Below are 17,676 nucleotides of genomic sequence, written 5' to 3'. Positions count from 1 at the left end.
TGTTGTCATTTGTATGTCTATGTTTTGTATTGTTAATAAAATATGTAATCGTACAAAATATTGAATATTGAATTCCAAATAAAATCTCTGTTGCCTAGGGGGGTGTCCTGTATGGCAGAGGTGGCCTTTAGAGGCGACTTCAAATGCTTCATTAATGCTTCCGTCCTGCATAGCTGAATAAAGGACAGGATGAATGGATGACATTTACTAAATGAGTGGAGAGAGTTAAGTGGAGATGTACCACAGGGATGTGTCTTGGGGCCGTTGCCACTCTATGGCCTGTAGACCTTGGTCTGTGTCCCACCCTGGTTTTCTTCCATTGACCTCTGAACTGAGGGTTCCTACGGGGCCTAGAGCTTGGCCTGGTTGCAGGCCTCCCTCTGCTCTGCTCTCGGAGTGAAATGTCAGTCTGGTGACGAAGACCACAGAGAGGGGTCAATCCCACCATTTGAACGTTCCACGGAGGGAGAGAGACAGAGACAGAGAGAGAGAGAGAATCCCCACTGTCAGGGCGATAGGACAGAGAGATCCTGAAAAGCAGCTCTGCTCTCCAAAAGCCAGGCAGGGCCACCACCCCGTAGCGCTGCAAAGAGCAGCAACACAATGCCTGGCTCAGCACAGAAATAATTCCCGTGTTAGAGCCTGTGTGAGTGTGTGTGTGTATGTGTACTGTATGTGTGTATGTCAGAAAGGCTGGGTGTGAGAGATTATTTTAACCTTTGTGTCTTTGTCTGTCTGTGAATAGGTGTGTAAAAATAGTATTTCATACAGTGCGTGTGACCTTGCACGTCTATCTATGTGTGTGTAAGTGTCTTTCAATAGCTCTGCTCCTCATCCCCTGACCTTGTCTCCATGTGTATCTGTATGTATGTATGTATGTATGCTTGTGTCAGTGACGGAGTACTCTACTCTCATGCAGTATTGAGTGGGTTCCAACCTAGACACTTCATCCTCTTTGCCCACGGCTCAACCCTCCAATCTCCTGGCTGTATCAACTAGGGTTCAAACCTCCCCCAACGCTATCTTGGGCCGTTTATCTTAATTCCGCCATTGAACAAAATGCTTCTGAGAAATGCAGTCGATGGCGTGTCATTGCAGAGGGGCCAAAGACAGAGGACTCCATTTGTTGTTGAGTGTTTTTTTTCTCCTTCTGAAAATGTATTCAGTCTTTCTAAGCCCCACTGATCCCTCCCTCTCTCTGCATCTCTCTGATGTGTGAGGGAGGGAGAGTCCCAGGTGGCTAGCCCAAGGTTAACGGACACCTAAACTGGGTTTAAGCTCTCCATTCTACGCTCACCATCGTGGAGATCAAACTTAGGCTACGTCTCTCTGCTCCCTCTGTACTAACATCATTCTATTCTAAAAACACGCTCACTATGCTCCTGAGATCCAGACCAAACCACTTGTTATCTACTGGTGGCCTTCGTGTAAAACAGATCCAGAACAGGTCAGTCCCGCAGTCAGAACCAAAACCAGTCCATCTCTGGAACTTCCACATCACCCCTGATTAACCGATTATTTGATCCATAAAGTCGAATTTAAACCTCTGACCACAAACCATACCCAAACTTCTCACAGTCTCGTTAAAGCAGGATAATAGTCTGATTTATCACATTATGTGAGAACAGGCACTTTGAATATGGTTAGTGCTATCCGGGATCCTTGGGACGTCCTGACCCTAAACCCTAACCGTTGTAAACTTCAACGGTATGATATCAGAGTTAGGACTTCCCAAGGATTACATTTAGACTTTTCCATTTGAATAATCAGAAAGTTCTTACAATACTACTTCCTTTGGGGGGGGGGGGGGGTTAGAGGTTTAATTAGATGTTATTACCATAGTAACAGTATACAGTACTGTTATTGTTCTGAAACCGGGTCATACAGAATCCAATCCAACATTTTGCACAATGTCCTTCTCCAATGGAGACTCAGTGCAGTCCTCCTCCAATGGAGACTCAGTGCAGTCCCGGTCTAAACATAGATGGATCTAACGCAGAACTTGAGCACCGCTTGGTGGAAAATAAAATAATGGCAGTGCTTTGCTTTTCATCTGTCGTTTTTTTGTCACTAAGAGTGTGTTGTCAAAGTGTGGCCCCTAGGTGTTCGCCAGTAGCTATTCTATTCTGGTTCTAGCAAAAGGGTGAAAACTGGAAACATGACTGTACAATCTTTGATTCTACCAAAAATGGCGACAAACCATAACACCACCAGGTGATCACTAGAAGCGGAAAGGCCAAAGTATGTTACATTGTCACGGTTTGGATTAAATGTGGCTGTAGAATCATGTACCAGGACCAGGACTACCTAACACTGGAATACAGTACCCGTAATGCTCTGTGGAAAATACCCTTATTAATACAGTGACCAACCCTTGAGTTGACTACACTGATATATATAAATATCATCATCAATATTCTACTTCCTCTTTCCTCTCTTCCCTAATAAAGTCCCTGGGCAAAGTTGGTCATATCTACTACACGCCACACCACTTTACAAAGTACACTAACATCTCTACATAAATGGGTGTGGGTGACACTATCAAACAAATCTTACCTGCAGCGAATGAACAACACTGTGGGTGACAATCAAAATAAATAATGTGAACAATATTGAATGGAATGACTAATCACTCAGTGATATGGAGTAAATAGCAGGAGCTTAGAGATACGTAGAAGAAAACGGCAGAGGCATTGGCTGTGCTGTATGTTGAGGCACCCATAGGGAAGCAGCTAACTAGCAGACAATCATTCTGTCAATGAGCAGAGCGCTATCCTGTCCTGACAGGATAGTCTCTGCTCAGGAACTCACTGTTCCGTTTTTCCTCTCTGGGATTTCACCATAGCCCCTGGAAATGCACTCCAAACACAGTGTACACACACACACACACACACACACACACACACACACAACCTATAGTCAGAGGGCAGACCTGCTGCCTGTGACTTAGTACACTCCTCTCACATTGTAAATATATCTGCCGCAATTACGATTGGCACCACACATTGATAGGACAATGTACTACTATAACTCAACAGTGATATACCAGAAATGCAGAAGATTTGGGAGAAAAGCTTGAGTCATGTCCATGTCAACCTCTCAGCTTGAGGTCCAAGATTCCACTCCATTCTTCATCCCTGGCCCCTCAGGAGATCAGCGGGTGGGTAAAGGATGACCCAGATCACTCAACACTGACAGGATGGAACACAGATCCACTCTGCCAGTCATATAAATTATTCAGAACAAGAAGATAAGAGCATCCTCACACTGACTACTTCATAATATGCCAGAGACTGCTTTGTGAGTGCTTTAATTTATGCACTAAACCAGGATTATGTCCTTTAAGTAGGCATATGATTGTGTGTTAGGACCACCAGGGTTGACAGACACTGAGCAACCACATACAGTATATTTTATGATTTATAATATATAATACTTAGACTTACAAAATATCCAGTAGAGGGCACTCTGACAACAGTTATATATAGAGCCACGGTTGACTTTATAAAGATTTCAAATAAACCTAAATACAAATGTATACGCCTATTGTATTTGGTTGGAGTATTGTTATAAACGGTTTTATTGTATTGGTCAGCTCTAAATAGCCCAAAATGCTTCACAGGTTGTTGCCACAGGGGGCACTTTCCATTGAAATCCTTCTTGTTGAAAAAATGACGTAGCTAATTCCATGCGCGAGGAGGTGCAGTTGTGCATCATGCCGAGGACGCGCGGGGTCAAGGCAGCGCTCCTGTGTTGGACTCTCCGCTCAGTGAAAATTGCTTGGAGACCGACAGAAACAGTTTCACACATCGATGTGTGTGCCACAAATCTGGTCTCGTACCTCCAACGAATTCATCTTACTGACACATGTGAGCCAAGAATAATCGAGGGAGACGCGTTGGTTTCTGGCTAGTTAAGTTTTTTACTTTTTTTTTATATATATATTTTTTTACAGCGAGTGAAATCACAGCTGGTTACGAAATGTCGGGGAAAATAGAGAGTAAGCAAGGTAAGCAGCCCAGCCGACTGGCCTCATCATACCCCTGCACAAAGTCAGGTACTGGGATATCACACATTGGGGATGGGTAGGCCCGGTTTGAGAGTCTCGTTCAGGGGTCTTCAAATTTTGTCCGACACACATAGGACAAGCTTTTTGCTAGCCGTGCTTGTGTGTAGGAGATTGGTCTTCTGTGTTATCCAGTCGAACAAACGGGTGTTCCATGCTAAAGATGTGAGTCGGGATAGCGGCATAGAAAAGCTAGCTAGTTAGCCAACATTCCAGCTAGCCCGTGCGAGCTCTTTACCTTACGTATCTTAAGCTGCAATCTTATATTTGGCTAAGTAGTCGAAGTAATGACTGTAAACATTAGTTATCAGCTTCATCAATTTACCCTTTCTCCTTTTCAGATGTTTCATACCTAAGGTTAGCTTAGCCCGTTGAAGAAAACGGTAGTTATCCGCTGCCTGGATGGATGATAAAAACAGTGGGACCACACAGCTGGCAAGCGTGTCTCGTGTGGTAGCCAATTACCTTGCAAGCTGGCTCCGTAACTTTAGCGCACTCAATTTATTAACCCACCAGCTGTAACTGGGGTTTCAATCGAATCGGAGTAATATCACACACTCCATGTGTTGTCAAATTGACTTTCCATTGTGAACGTGGCATATCTGCTTTTCGAGCAGTCTGGCACACAATTGACGGTATATCCACATTGGGATGAAAACGTTAACACTGTGCAATATAAAGCATATCATTACACACGGTGTTCAGTGCAATAGGATGTAAACAGAGGTGGGTCTGACACCGCTTTTGAAACTATTTCCCTACTAGTATTCCACCCCTCCAGCTGTCTCCCCGGGTTTCGCCTCTCAACCTTGGGCGGTGATGCCTGCAGCTCACTGGGCGAGGGTGGGGGTGGGGGTGTGAGTGTTGTCCATGGAGAGAGAGTACTCCAAACAGAGGTAAAGTTTCTGATTGTTGGTCAATTAGTTGTTATGGCAGTAGCCATGGATTGGCTGAGCTGCCGTGATGTGCACACACAGAGAGAGAGAGAGATGTGACTTTAAAGGTCGTATTTTGCCCACAAATAAAGTATAGTAATTGTTTTCTGTCCTATGAGTGAATGCCGTAAGTGGGGGGCTGTCTGGCTGGTCTCTTGGGCTTTTGCTACCTGCTCGTGTTTACCGGGTGACCTGTTTGAGCGTCACTTTCTGTTCCACGTGTGCCCATCGATCCCAGACACTGTATGCCCCCCCCCAGGGAAGAGCAACAGACTATGCTGGAAACCGGGACTAGGCCTGGCATGTGCACCACGGAAACAATGGAGGCAGATGCACACCAGTGGCATAGGGACTGGGTGTGTAGCAGAGCTGGTGAAAACAAAGCATATGTTTTGTTTGAGAGAGAGAGAATTTAAAGGAAGTGTTTATGGTGTGTGGGCCCTAAGGAGACTTCAGATAGCTCAGTCTCATGGTTAAGAGTAGATAATTTAACCAATTCCTTGACAGACAGAGCAGTACTTGAACTGAAGCAGATAGGAAGAGTGTGTGCTTACATATGACACTGGGGTAGTTTGCTGTTTACATTTGAGTTAGGCTACGTAGGCTGTGTTACTGATCTGCGTGCGTCTGTGCTAGTGTACATTTCTATCTAGCCTATTATTGTTCTGACAGATTCGTTGTCACTGGTGTTTGCACTGATGTCACAGGCCACATCAACACACTCTGTTTTCTCCATGGTCACAGTGTCCTGCTGCTGCTGTCTCAGGCCCAGTGGGGAGAAACACTATCACCTGTTTGAAAATGTTCTGTGTTTTTGTCTGCTGAAGGCACTAGGGATGGCATCCAGAGGGTGGCTGTCCTAACTGCAACCCAATCTTACACACACACACACCACCCATTCACTAGGACGGCTTCAACAGTAACAAATGCTGTGCCTCTGGTGTCGCCCATAAGCTAACAACCGCAGGAAGCCAATCTCACATCCTAGTGTTTTCCTCCGACAGTGAGAAAATTAACTGGGTGGAGGAAGAATTAAGTGTGTGTGTGTTTGTTGTGTTCTACTTATTTATATTTCTTGTGTGTTTTTGTTGTACTCAACTTTTTTTTATGCAGTACTGCATTGTTGGCAAAGAGCGAGCAAGAAATGCATTTTACTGTACTGGTGCACGTGACAATAAAACTTGAAACTTGTCTTAGCACCCTTAGCACTAGGGTAAACTGATGAAGGAAAGGGTTCCTCAATGCTGTTTTGAAGTGCTTTCGAATGAATGGGGATCCATTGTACTATACGACAAGCTGTGTGTGTGTGACAGCCTGTTGATTTTTCCTTTTTGCACCTGTAAATGTTTGTTGCTGTGACAGCTGTTCTCAAGGCTATATTTTTTTGTTAGTAAAATTTAAACAACTTCTACCCCTGGGGTGGAGGGGAACAGTGAAATAGGCCAGCAAGGGAACATCCTTCACCGTATAAAGAGACTTGTAGTTTGGGTCCAGTTTGTCACAGACTAGGTGGGGGTGGTGAGCAGCATTGGGCTGGACTGTTCGTTTGACTCTATCTAGGAGTAGGTTGTTTCAGGCTATTTCCCCCATAGATTCTTAGGTGTCGATATGATATGTACTGCGATTCTATATGTATCGAAAATGTGAGTTTATTGCGATTTGATGTTCCAGACATATTGCTCATATGTCTGCTACATCCCCCCCCCCCCCCCAGGCTTTATAATTAGCTCAGTGACTTCTCCCTGATTGGACAGAGCCAATGGAGCTGCCGGCCTTAGCGGAACATCAGTTCCTTATTTTAGCCACTCTGCCTGCCTTACCCCCAGCTGTGTGTGTGTGTGTGTGTGTGTGTGTGTGTGTGTGTGTGTGCGCGCACGCACACGACTTACAGACCAGGCAACAAGTCGTCTGGATGAGCAGGTAGCACAGTGACTGCTGACTGCATTAAAAAAATCAATCACAGATATTTTGCCTCTTTGCTGCACTATATAGACAGACACAGGCAGTATTCTCCCATCTCTAGTGTTCTACAAACAAACGGGGTACAGAGTATCTGTTATTGATATGACCAGAGTCATGTATTTAGAAGCTCTGGTTATGACTATAAGGTGTCTCACAGGGTTCATCTACATTTTGCTGACTACCAGGGTCTTCAGCTATAAGCCCTGGTGCTGCAATGTTGAGGTTTGGTGGAAATGAAGTATTTTTACTCACCCTTGTAATGAGACTTGCATTTACTCTATAGGCCTACATGGGCTGTAATTATGTGTTTAGGAGCGCACAAGTGTGTTGAGAGGGCGGAGACTGGAGGCCGGGTGAGAATGGAGTTACAAATGGATGGAGGAGAGCGATGCAGCGCTGAAGACTACATTGGAGGAAAGCAGTCTTTCTCTAACAGAACATTTTCATGGCCAAAATGTTTTTTAGTAGCTACTGAAGGACACACTCACTGTTGCATTTCTGGCGTCAGTTGTGGAGCCCTATAATAAATGTTTCCTGGAGTCACAACCATCTTCTCTTTATGGAACCACTCTTGTACAGGAACTTTTAGCACTGAAGTGACTTCTCACACGGGTTGTGCAACATCCAGCATCCACCCTTGTACCTGTTCCAGTGACTTCCTGGTTTTCCGGGGTGTTCTGTCATCTGATGTAGCAAGGCAAGTGATTTGATCACTGTGTTTACATCATGGACCCGGTCCTTGCGACCCCTGTGGTCTAAATGTCAATCAATATTCAATCAAGCCTTCTCTGGACGTCACTGATACAGACTGTCATGGACTGATGATTGTCCTGACTTGTTTATTGAGAAACACGAGAGTACGTGACTGCGGACATATTTCTCAAGACTTTAACTAGATTATTCCTCAACCTCTTGTGATTGGAGGAAACTTTTGATCCAGCTCATCGTAAAGGCTGTTCTATTTTTGATATTTCAGCCCATGTTATGTGGTCTGAGTCAAGCAGAGTCATGGGACGCAAGTTCAGTGACTGATTATTATGACTGACAGTCATAGACAGAAGATTGGCCAATTCACATTCTAAATGAACTGTGGAGTTCATCACACAGTGGTGGCTTGACTGTAAACAACAGTTGTGAAATTATTTTTACTCTGTAAATTGGTTGGTGATCATCATCTAGCCTAGGTTGCCTACATTCCATTGAGGTGACTGCAAACAGTGGTTGGACAGAACAAGCTCACAGTTGAATCAATCTGGACGACCTGGACCAAGTGTCTGATCAGAGGACTTCAGGTCTCCTGGATGGGAAACTTAAGCTGGAAGAGCCAAGGCTCTTCTGAAGATACAGAGTCCTCTTTACAGGGAGAACTAGATGAGGAACAGCCAGGTAAACCAACACACATGGTCGCATCAACAGCGATTGCTGTCATTTGATGACTACAGTGACGTGTATGGTTAAATTATGTTTCAAGAGTTTGGCGCTACTGAACACAAGACAAACTCAATGCACATTGATCTGGTACTGTATATAGCTTGATTCTTGTGTATTTTATTTCTTGTTTGACTATTTTTAGATACTTTTTAGAACTCTGCATTTTTGGGAAGGGCTCTTAAGCAAGCCTTTCTTGGTAAATTCTACTAAAAATTGAAGTTACCTTGAGCAAGGCACTTAATCCTAATTGCTCCTGTAAATTGCTTTGGAAAAGTGTCTGCTAAATGACTTAAATATAAAGCCAAATGAAAAATACTTCACCATTGCACCTCAGCAGGCCTATTTGTTCTTGTGCTAAATGTATCCATGCTTGCATTTTTCTTTTTTGGGGATGGATGGACAAACCTGGCTCTTGTGTTCTTTTCTTCTCAAAGACCAGCCTGTCAAAGCCATCCTGTTTTAGAGCTTTTATGTAAAGAAAAATAGAAGTGCTGGCAGAAATGAAGCGCTGGGGACATTCCTCCCTAGGTTTTTTGTGTAGTGTGGCTTTTGTGAAGGTGCTCATTTGCTGTGCTGAAGTCTAGGGTGGATCCAGCCAGCCAGAGGAGGCCACTAGCCACAGCTCTCTACAGCCTGCCCAGACTAGACTGCATGTGCCTAGGCTCTCAACACTGAGTTGTCTCACTGTTTCATCCATCTGTACATCCACCAACTTCAGAAAATGTTTTTTGGTTTAAATTTTGGTTAGGCTATTCCAAAAAATATAAACTGAAAACCATTGATTTCGCTTGTTCTTGGTCAGTTTTGTTTGGGGAGTCTCAAACTACTAGTCGGTGGCCTTGTCAATCTGTGCTATGGTAGCAACAACATTTACAATATTTAGCGTTAGCCATATTAGCCCTATTTATTTAGCTTCGTAATCACTGTCTCTTCGGCTCAGCCAGTTAGCAGTGTGTGAACCTAGAGACCCAGGTGTGCTGCTAGGCTTGCATGGAGAGAAGAGGCTCCATGATTGAGGTGGTTGAGTCCATGGTGTAATTACATAGCACAGAGTGGCGCAATGCCATGTTTTGAAAACACGGCGTGCGCCATCAAGCCTAATGAACTTTGCTGCTGCGTTTAACCTGACAGGTGGTAAAGACTGCCACTTTTCGCCTACATCACTCATTTTTTGTGGTTAACAGTGGTTACTCCATCACTCGAGGTTTTAAATGGTTTTTAGTGCATATTGTCACTTCTCCGCACGTTCCTGCTGCGTCAGAGGTGAAATGGACTGCTGTACCTAATTATTCTATGTTGACATTATCGAAAATGAATCTATATGTTTTTATATCGTTATTGAGGGATGTAATTACCTAATTATTGATATTGATTTAGCCCTACTACAACGTGTTAAGTGTTCCACAGCGATGCTGGCCGATGTTGACTACAATGCTTCCCACAGTTGTGCGAGATGTCCTTTGGGTGGTGGACCACTCCTGATACACACGCGAAACTGTTGAGCAGGAAAAACCCTGCAGCGTTGCAGTTCTTGACACAAACCGGTGTGCCTGGCACCTACTACCACACCCCGTTTAGAGGCACTTTAATATTTTGTCTTGCCCATTCATCTTCCAAATGGCACACATACACTCCATGTCTTACTCCATGTCTCAATGCTTTAAAATCCTTCTTTTAACCTGTCTCCCCTTCATCTAATGATTTGATTGGACTTTTTTTTTGTCATTTTACAGATGCTATTATCCGGAGCAATTAGGGTTAAGTGCCTTGCTCAACGGCACATCGACAGATTTTTCACCTAGTCGACTCAGCGATTCGAGCTAGGAACCTTTCGATTACTTGCCCAACGCTCTTAACGACTAGGCTACCTGCTGCCCTGTATTGATTTAACAAGTGACATCAATAAGGGTTCAAAGCTTTCACCTGGTCAGTCTGTCATGGAAAGAGCAGGTGTTCTTAATGTTTTGTACACTCAATGTACGTGCACATACACACACACCCACTTTATTGTCCTGTAGCAGACCTGGCACCAGGATAGAGTGACTTAAAGCTCTGCATGCCTCCCATTCAGAACAGTTCATGCGTATATTATGACGATATTTTGTGACGTTTTTGTTCATTTTGGTCCTTGGCAAGAGTTTTTTTTTTTCTCTTTTTTTTCTCTGCTGTTCATGAACACCAGGTTTTTTTCTCTGCTGTTTATGAACACCAGGTTTTTTTCTCTGCTGTTCATGAACACCAGGTTTTTTTCTCTGCTGTTCATGAACACCAGGTTTTTTTCTCTGCTGTTCATGAACACCAGGTTTTTTTCTCTGCTGTTTATGAACACCAGGTTTTTTTCTCTGCTGTTCATGAACACCAGGTTTTTTTCTCTGCTGTTCATGAACACCAGGTTTTTTTCTCTGCTGTTCATGAACACCAGGTTTTTTTCTCTGCTGTTTATGAACACCAGGTTTTTTTCTCTGCTGTTCATGAACACCAGGTTTTTTTCTCTGCTCTTTATGAACACCAGGTTTTTTTCTCTGCTCTTTATGAACACCAGGTTTTTTTCTCTGCTGTTCATGAACACCAGGTTTTTTTCTCTGCTGTTCATGAACACCAGGTTTTTTTCTCTGCTGTTCATGAACACCAGGTTTTTTTATCTGCTGTTCATGAACACCAGGTTTTTTTCTCTGCTGTTCATGAGCACCAGGTTTTTTTCTCTGCTGTTCATGAACACCAGGTTTTTTTCTCTGCTGTTCATGAACACCAGGTTTTTTTCTCTGCTGTTCATGAACACCAGGTTTTTTTCTCTGCTGTTCATGAACACCAGGTTTTTTTCTCTGCTGTTCATGAACACCAGGTTTTTTTCTCTGCTGTTCATGAACACCAGGTTTTTTTCTCTGCTGTTCATAAACACCAGGTTTTTTTCTCTGCTGTTTATGAACACCAGGTTTTTTTCTCTGCTGTTCATGAACACCAGGTTTTTTTCTCTGCTGTTCATGAACACCAGGTTTTTTTCTCTGCTGTTCATGAACACCAGGTTTTTTTCTCTGCTGTTCATGAACACCAGGTTTTTTTCTCTGCTGTTCATGAACACCAGGTTTTTTTCTCTGCTGTTCATGAACACCAGGTTTTTTTCTCTGCTGTTTATGAACACCAGGTTTTTTTCTCTGCTGTTCATGAACACCAGGTTTTTTTCTCTGCTGTTCATGAACACCAGGTTTTTTTCTCTGCTGTTCATGAACACCAGGTTTTTTTCTCTGCTGTTCATGAACACCAGGTTTTTTTCTCTGCTGTTCATGAACACCAGGTTTTTTTCTCTGCTGTTCATGAACACCAGGTTTTTTTTCTCTGCTGTTCATGAACACCAGGTTTTTTCTCGAGGCAACGTGAAGTTTGGTAGCCAAAGTCCACGCCCCTATGTCAGTCATTGGTCAACAGTAGTGATTATTCAATTAAGTGTTTGACATTCAATGATGGACGACTCGTTTTATGCACATTTTTTCACTTAAGAAATACTGCAAAAAATACTATCTTAGTTAGATGTAAAATGAGTTGTCTTAGATCTTTTCTAATTTTTTACTGAATAGCAGTTTGGCTTAGAATACCGACACAACTGTGAATGCGAACAAATTAATGTGAACAGAACAAAACGGAGCTACCAAATAGTAGGCCTAGTCAACAAAATATCAGCTCGATAAAGGCATGACACAATCTATATTTAGGCTAGTTACATTAACAGTAAACAAACACAGTAAACATAAGGTGAATGGAGATCCAAATAACCAAAACAGTCTACAGCCTACTACTGTGAGATGTAGCCTACAGCCTACTACAGTGAGATGCAGTCATGCACAGCTGTCTTGCCAAATAAATAGACCTATAGGCCCACTTCAGGAAAATCATGCCGCTCATGAGTTCAGCAACACGTTGTGATATGGCACAATACACTTCTGTGAATCAAATTCACCCCACGTAATCAATGAAGCAATGTCAGCCTATCATAAACACGTTTCCAATAAGGATAGTTCCATTACCTACCACAAAAACCAATTGGCTACCAAGAATAATTGGCTGCCATAATAGATCTATTTCTATGATGAAACATACCGAAACATACCGATAAGTACAAAAGATACATCATTTGGGTTCTTACAAGCAGAATTCAAAAGAATTCCAATGCATCACGCTATACCACCAGCAACAAAAGCTCATGCTTTTGACCAACAATTGACAGGTTGGCGTGAAATATCAGCACCGTGGACAGCGCCCTACACACTAAAGCAAGATTTTGATCAAAACCAACCAGCTAGATTGTTTTTTTTTACGTTTACGTGTCCTTAAAAACAGCCTATAACTAATTACTATTCCTTGTTTTGATCAGTAGCATATGCAAAACCTCAGCCTATTGTTTCATTGTTTTTTACTTTCCTAAAACAATAATTGTCCACCTCACTGTTCAGCTGTCTGAGATTTGAGGATTAAATGCATCAGGGCATTGCATACATAGGCCTATTGGCTTAGGTGTACACTATATTAATATTTAAAATGTATATACACTGCTCAAAAAAAAAGGGAACACTAAAATAACACATCCTAGATCTGAATGAATGAAATATTCGTATTAAATACTTTTTTCTTTACATAGTTGAATGTGCTGACAACAAAATCACACAAAAATTATCAATGGAAATCAAATTTATCAACCCATGGAGGTCTGGATTTGGAGTCACACTCAAAATTAAAGTGGAAAACCACACTACAGGCTGATCCAACTTTGATGTAATGTCCTTAAAACAAGTCAAAATGAGGCTCAGTAGTGTGTGTGGCCTCCACGTGCCTGTATGACCTCCCTACAACGCCTGGGCATGCTCCTGATGAGGTGGCGGATGGTCTCCTGAGGGATCTCCTCCCAGACCTGGACTAAAGCATCCGCCAACTCCTGGACAGTCTGTGGTGCAATGCGGCGTTGGTGGATGGAGCGAGACATGATGTCCCAGATGTGCTCAATTGGATTCAGGTCTGGGGAACGAGCGGGCCAGTCCATAGCATCAATGCCTTCCTCTTGCAGGAACTGCTGACACACTCCAGCCACATGAGGTCTAGCATTGTCTTGCATTCGGAGGAACCCAGGGCCAACCGCACCAGCATATGGTCTCACAAGGGGTCTGAGGATCTCATCTCGGTACCTAATGGCAGTCAGGCTACCTCTGGCGAGCACATGGAGGGCTGTGCGGCCCCCCAAAGAAATGCCACCCCACACCATGACTGACCCACCGCAAAACCGGTCATGCTGGAGGATGTTGCAGGCAGCAGAACGTTCTCCACGGCGTCTCCAGACTGTCACGTCTGTCACGTGCTCAGTGTGAACCTGCTTTCATCTGTGAAGAGCACAGGGCGCCAGTGGTGAATTTGCCAATCTTGGTGTTTTCTGGCAAATGCCAAACGTCCTGCACGGTGTTGGGCTGTAAGCACAACCCCCACCTGTGGACGTCGGGCCCTCATACCACCCTCATGGAGTCTGTTTCTGACCGTTTGAGCAGACACATGCACATTTGTGGCCTGCTGGAGGTCATTTTGCACTGCTCTGGCAGTGCTCCTCCTTGCACAAAGGCGGAGGTAGCGGTCCTGCTGCTGGGTTGTTGCCCTCCTACTGCCTCCTCCATGCCTCCTGATAAACTGGCCTGTCTCCTGGTAGCCCCTCAATGCTCTGGACACTACCCTGACAGACACAGCAAACCTTCTTGCCACAGCTCGCATTGATGTGCCATCCTGGATGAGCTGCACTACCTAAGTCACTTGTGTGGGTTGTAGACTCCGTCTCATGCTACCACTAGAGTGAAAGCACCGCCAGCATTCAAAAGTGACCAAAACATCAGCCAGGAAGCATAGGAATTGAGAAGTGGTCTGTCACCACCTGCAGAACCACTCCTTTATCGGGGGTGTCTTGCTAATTGCCTATAATTTCCACCTGTTGTCTATTCCATTTGCACAACAGAATGTGAAATGTATTGTCAATCAGTGTTGCTTCCTAAGTGGACAGTTTGATTTCACAGAAGTGTGATTGACTTGGAGTTACATTGTGTTGTTTAAGTGTTCCCTTTATTTTTTTGAGCAGTGTACATTACCAGTCAAAAGTTTGAACACCTACTCATTCAAGGGTTTTTCTTTATTTTTACTATTTTCTACATTGTAGAATAATAGTGAAGACATAACAACTATGAAATAACACATATGGAATCATGTAGTAACCAAGAAATTATTAAACAAATCAAAATATATTTTGTGTTCTTCAAAGCAGCCACACTTTGCCTTGATGACAGCTTTGCACAATCTTGGCATTCTCTCAATCAGCTTCACGTAAAATGCTTAAAGTTTAGGTGACTGAGAGAGTGTGGTGGAACAAGTTGTTGGGCATATCTTGCTAGCTGGATCAAATTCTCTGTTAGTTAGCCAGAGAAATGTTAAGCAACATTAGCCAACTTAACTGTTCAAATAATTGAGTTTATGGTGTGAAAATTAGCTGGCTAATAAAGTTTAAAAAAAAAAAGCTAATCTGATGTTAATAACCTAACGTTAGTAACCTAACCAATTCGCTAAGGTAACGTAAACTCACTCACGTTTGTACATCGCCTTGGTCCAATTGACCTTATTTTAGCACCCCAAAAACGTAATACTTCCAGATCAACTGTAATGTCAATACCATTGTAAAGCACAATTTCTCATCTTTCCAACAAAGTTAATGACATGACCTCCACGCTGCCCGTTTCTGCATAATTCAAGAAGGCAATGAGCTCCGTCGGATCTTTTTAAAAATGGTGGGTGGGGAAGCGAAACTAATGCGTGATAGTGAGAAGGAGAGATGTCGTGTGGGAAAACTGCTTTTTTTCACTCGATCTGTCCAATTTATCAACTTATCGCCTCTAAAATGTAAATAAAACAAGAGTTTATATAATGTGTCATTACATACCTATTTGAAGGTTTGTGTCGAATTTGAATCAGGTTTTTAGGGCGGTGCTAAAGTGATCTTCAGAAGTAAACATTGTCTTTTGAAATTCATGATCGCTTGCAGTGACATGCAAAAAATGACTAAGTATCCCCCCTTACCCCGTCACTGTCCCTTTCTTGTTTTTAAACTATGAGCGAAGTGGTACACCTGGTGGAGAGAGATTGTAAGACGGAAATAGTTGCCGTAATGTACAGCACGCGTAAAGCATGACACGTCACGATGTGACGGAGGGTCCGTTTTTTTCAACTTTTCTCCAATACTATAGAGCCATTACCATGTCGATCAACGCTTGAATAGAAACCTAGTTCACACCCCCGATTTTGGATTTTGAAGTCAACACAGTCACTACAGTCCCATTAGTTTTCTTAGCCTCGTTTGAATGTCGCGGTTGCGCACATTTGTACGGAATGGGGTGAGTATAAGTTAACTTGCCATCCCTCAAGTTATAACGTGTTAGTTGCTTACTGGAACCTGGAAATCTGTGTGAAATGTTAACTAGCTAACAAACTAATGTTTTCTCTCTACAGTATGTGGTTCATTTTCTGAATGAGAGAATTAGGTTAAAATGAGGCGTTGCTTGTTAAACAAGTGGATTCAGGGATTAAGTGGAGCTGGAGCTGGGCCTGGGCCTGGCTTAAACTGGATGCCACTATAGAGGTGAAAGGAACACCACACACTTCCCTCTTTCTCACTTTTTCAATACAGTGGATAAAAAAGGGGTATGCCAGGTGTACTCTGCCTGAAAGAGATCAATTATGCCAACAAAGGGTATCATAATCTGCTGGCATATTGTAGAACAGATGTCCACAGGCAGAAAGTGTACAATATAATAATGTGCCGTGTAGCCCAAAGATATTGCTTTTGTTGTGTTGAAATTGACAGTAACACGTATGTGTGAGTGAGGGGAGATTATTATTAATTATTTTTACTCCGTGAATGCTATTTTTACACACATGTAGCCTTGTTCACTTGATCAATGTCTACTATAGTGGCCACTATAATAGAGCAAAAATAGAATGCCTGTTTGTTTCATTTATGCTTTAAGATGTTTTTTTTCCTCCCAAGTGTAGTAGTGTGTGGGTGGTCACAAGCAGTCTATTATGAAGGCTCTCATGGCTAACTGCAATATTAGTGTATTACCAAGACTTGAGTGTCATTTGCAGTAAAGTCTAGGCAACAAATAACATTTTATTTATTTATTTAAATTTTATATTGATATTTATTTTACAATGGGCCTACTTATAACCATTTTACAACTGGCCTACGTAGAACCATTTTACAACGGTCTACGTAGAACCATTTTCAACGGTCTACGTAGAACCATTTTCAACGGTCTACGTAGAACCATTTTACAACGGTCTACGTAGAACCATTTTCAACGGTCTACGTAGAACCATTTTCAACGGTCTACGTAGAACCATTTTCAACGGTCTACGTAGAACCATTTTCAACGGTCTACGTAGAACCATTTTCAACGGTCTACGTAGAGCCATTTTCAACGGTCTACGTAGAACCATTTTCAACGGTCTACGTAGAACCATTTTTCAACGGTCTACGTAGAACCATTTTTCAACGGTCTACGTAGAACCATTTTACAACGGTCTACGTAGAACCATTTTACAACGGTCTACGTAGAACCATTTTACAACGGTCTACGTAGAACCATTTTACAACGGTCTACGTAGAACCATTTTACAACGGGCCTACTTAGAACCATTTTACAACGGGCCTACTTAGAACCATTTTACAACGGGCCTACTTAGAACCATTTTACAACGGGCCTACTTAGAACCATTTTACAACGGGCCTACTTAGAACCATTTTACAACGGGCCTACTTAGAACCATTTTACAACGGGCCTACTTAGAACCATTTTACAACGGGCTACGTAGAACCATTTTACAACGGGCCTACTTAGAACCATTTTACAACGGGCCTACTTAGAACCATTTTACAACGGGCCTACTTAGAACCATTTTACAACGGGCCTACTTAGAACCATTTTACAACGGGCCTACTTAGAACCTATCTTAAACTAAATACGGAGCACACTATTGAAAAGACAGATCAAACTTAATTTAGCTAAGGAAAATGTCTCAAAATAATTAAACGATGCACATTTAAAGAAATGGTTTGGATTAATAAATATGCCTACAATAATAATGATATACAATAAAAAAAATGTTTTATTAAAAAACGTTTAAATTCCAAAACTGTCAAAAAAAGTTGTGATATTGTAGTGGACTAAGATGACGCAGCCAAAGCAGGCTATTGAGCAACTCCCTATTGAG

General features: G+C 42.7%; 1 protein-coding gene across 2 annotated transcripts in view; it reads left to right on the top strand.

The window, feature by feature from the left end:
• The first annotated feature begins 3,695 nt into the window (after positions 1–3,695).
• The window catches only part of rapgef1b (Rap guanine nucleotide exchange factor (GEF) 1b), a 75,895-nt gene continuing 61,914 nt past the window's right edge, over positions 3,696–17,676 (top strand). Inside the window, exons 1-2 of one of the 2 annotated variants that reach the window (XM_036976898.1) lie at positions 3,697–3,869; positions 3,956–4,009. In XM_036976898.1, coding sequence (XP_036832793.1) covers positions 3,716–3,869; positions 3,956–4,009 — 208 coding nt within the window. In that variant the 5' untranslated portion in view covers positions 3,697–3,715. Of the gene's footprint in view, positions 4,010–17,676 lie in introns of both variants that reach the window. The other variant, XM_036976897.1, reaches the window with a different exon arrangement.

Source organism: Oncorhynchus mykiss, chromosome 5 (genome assembly GCF_013265735.2).
Source record: "Oncorhynchus mykiss isolate Arlee chromosome 5, USDA_OmykA_1.1, whole genome shotgun sequence".
Lineage (NCBI taxonomy): Eukaryota > Metazoa > Chordata > Actinopteri > Salmoniformes > Salmonidae > Oncorhynchus > Oncorhynchus mykiss.
Note: the sequence above shows the minus strand (reverse complement) of the source record. Positions and strands in the feature narration are given on the sequence as shown.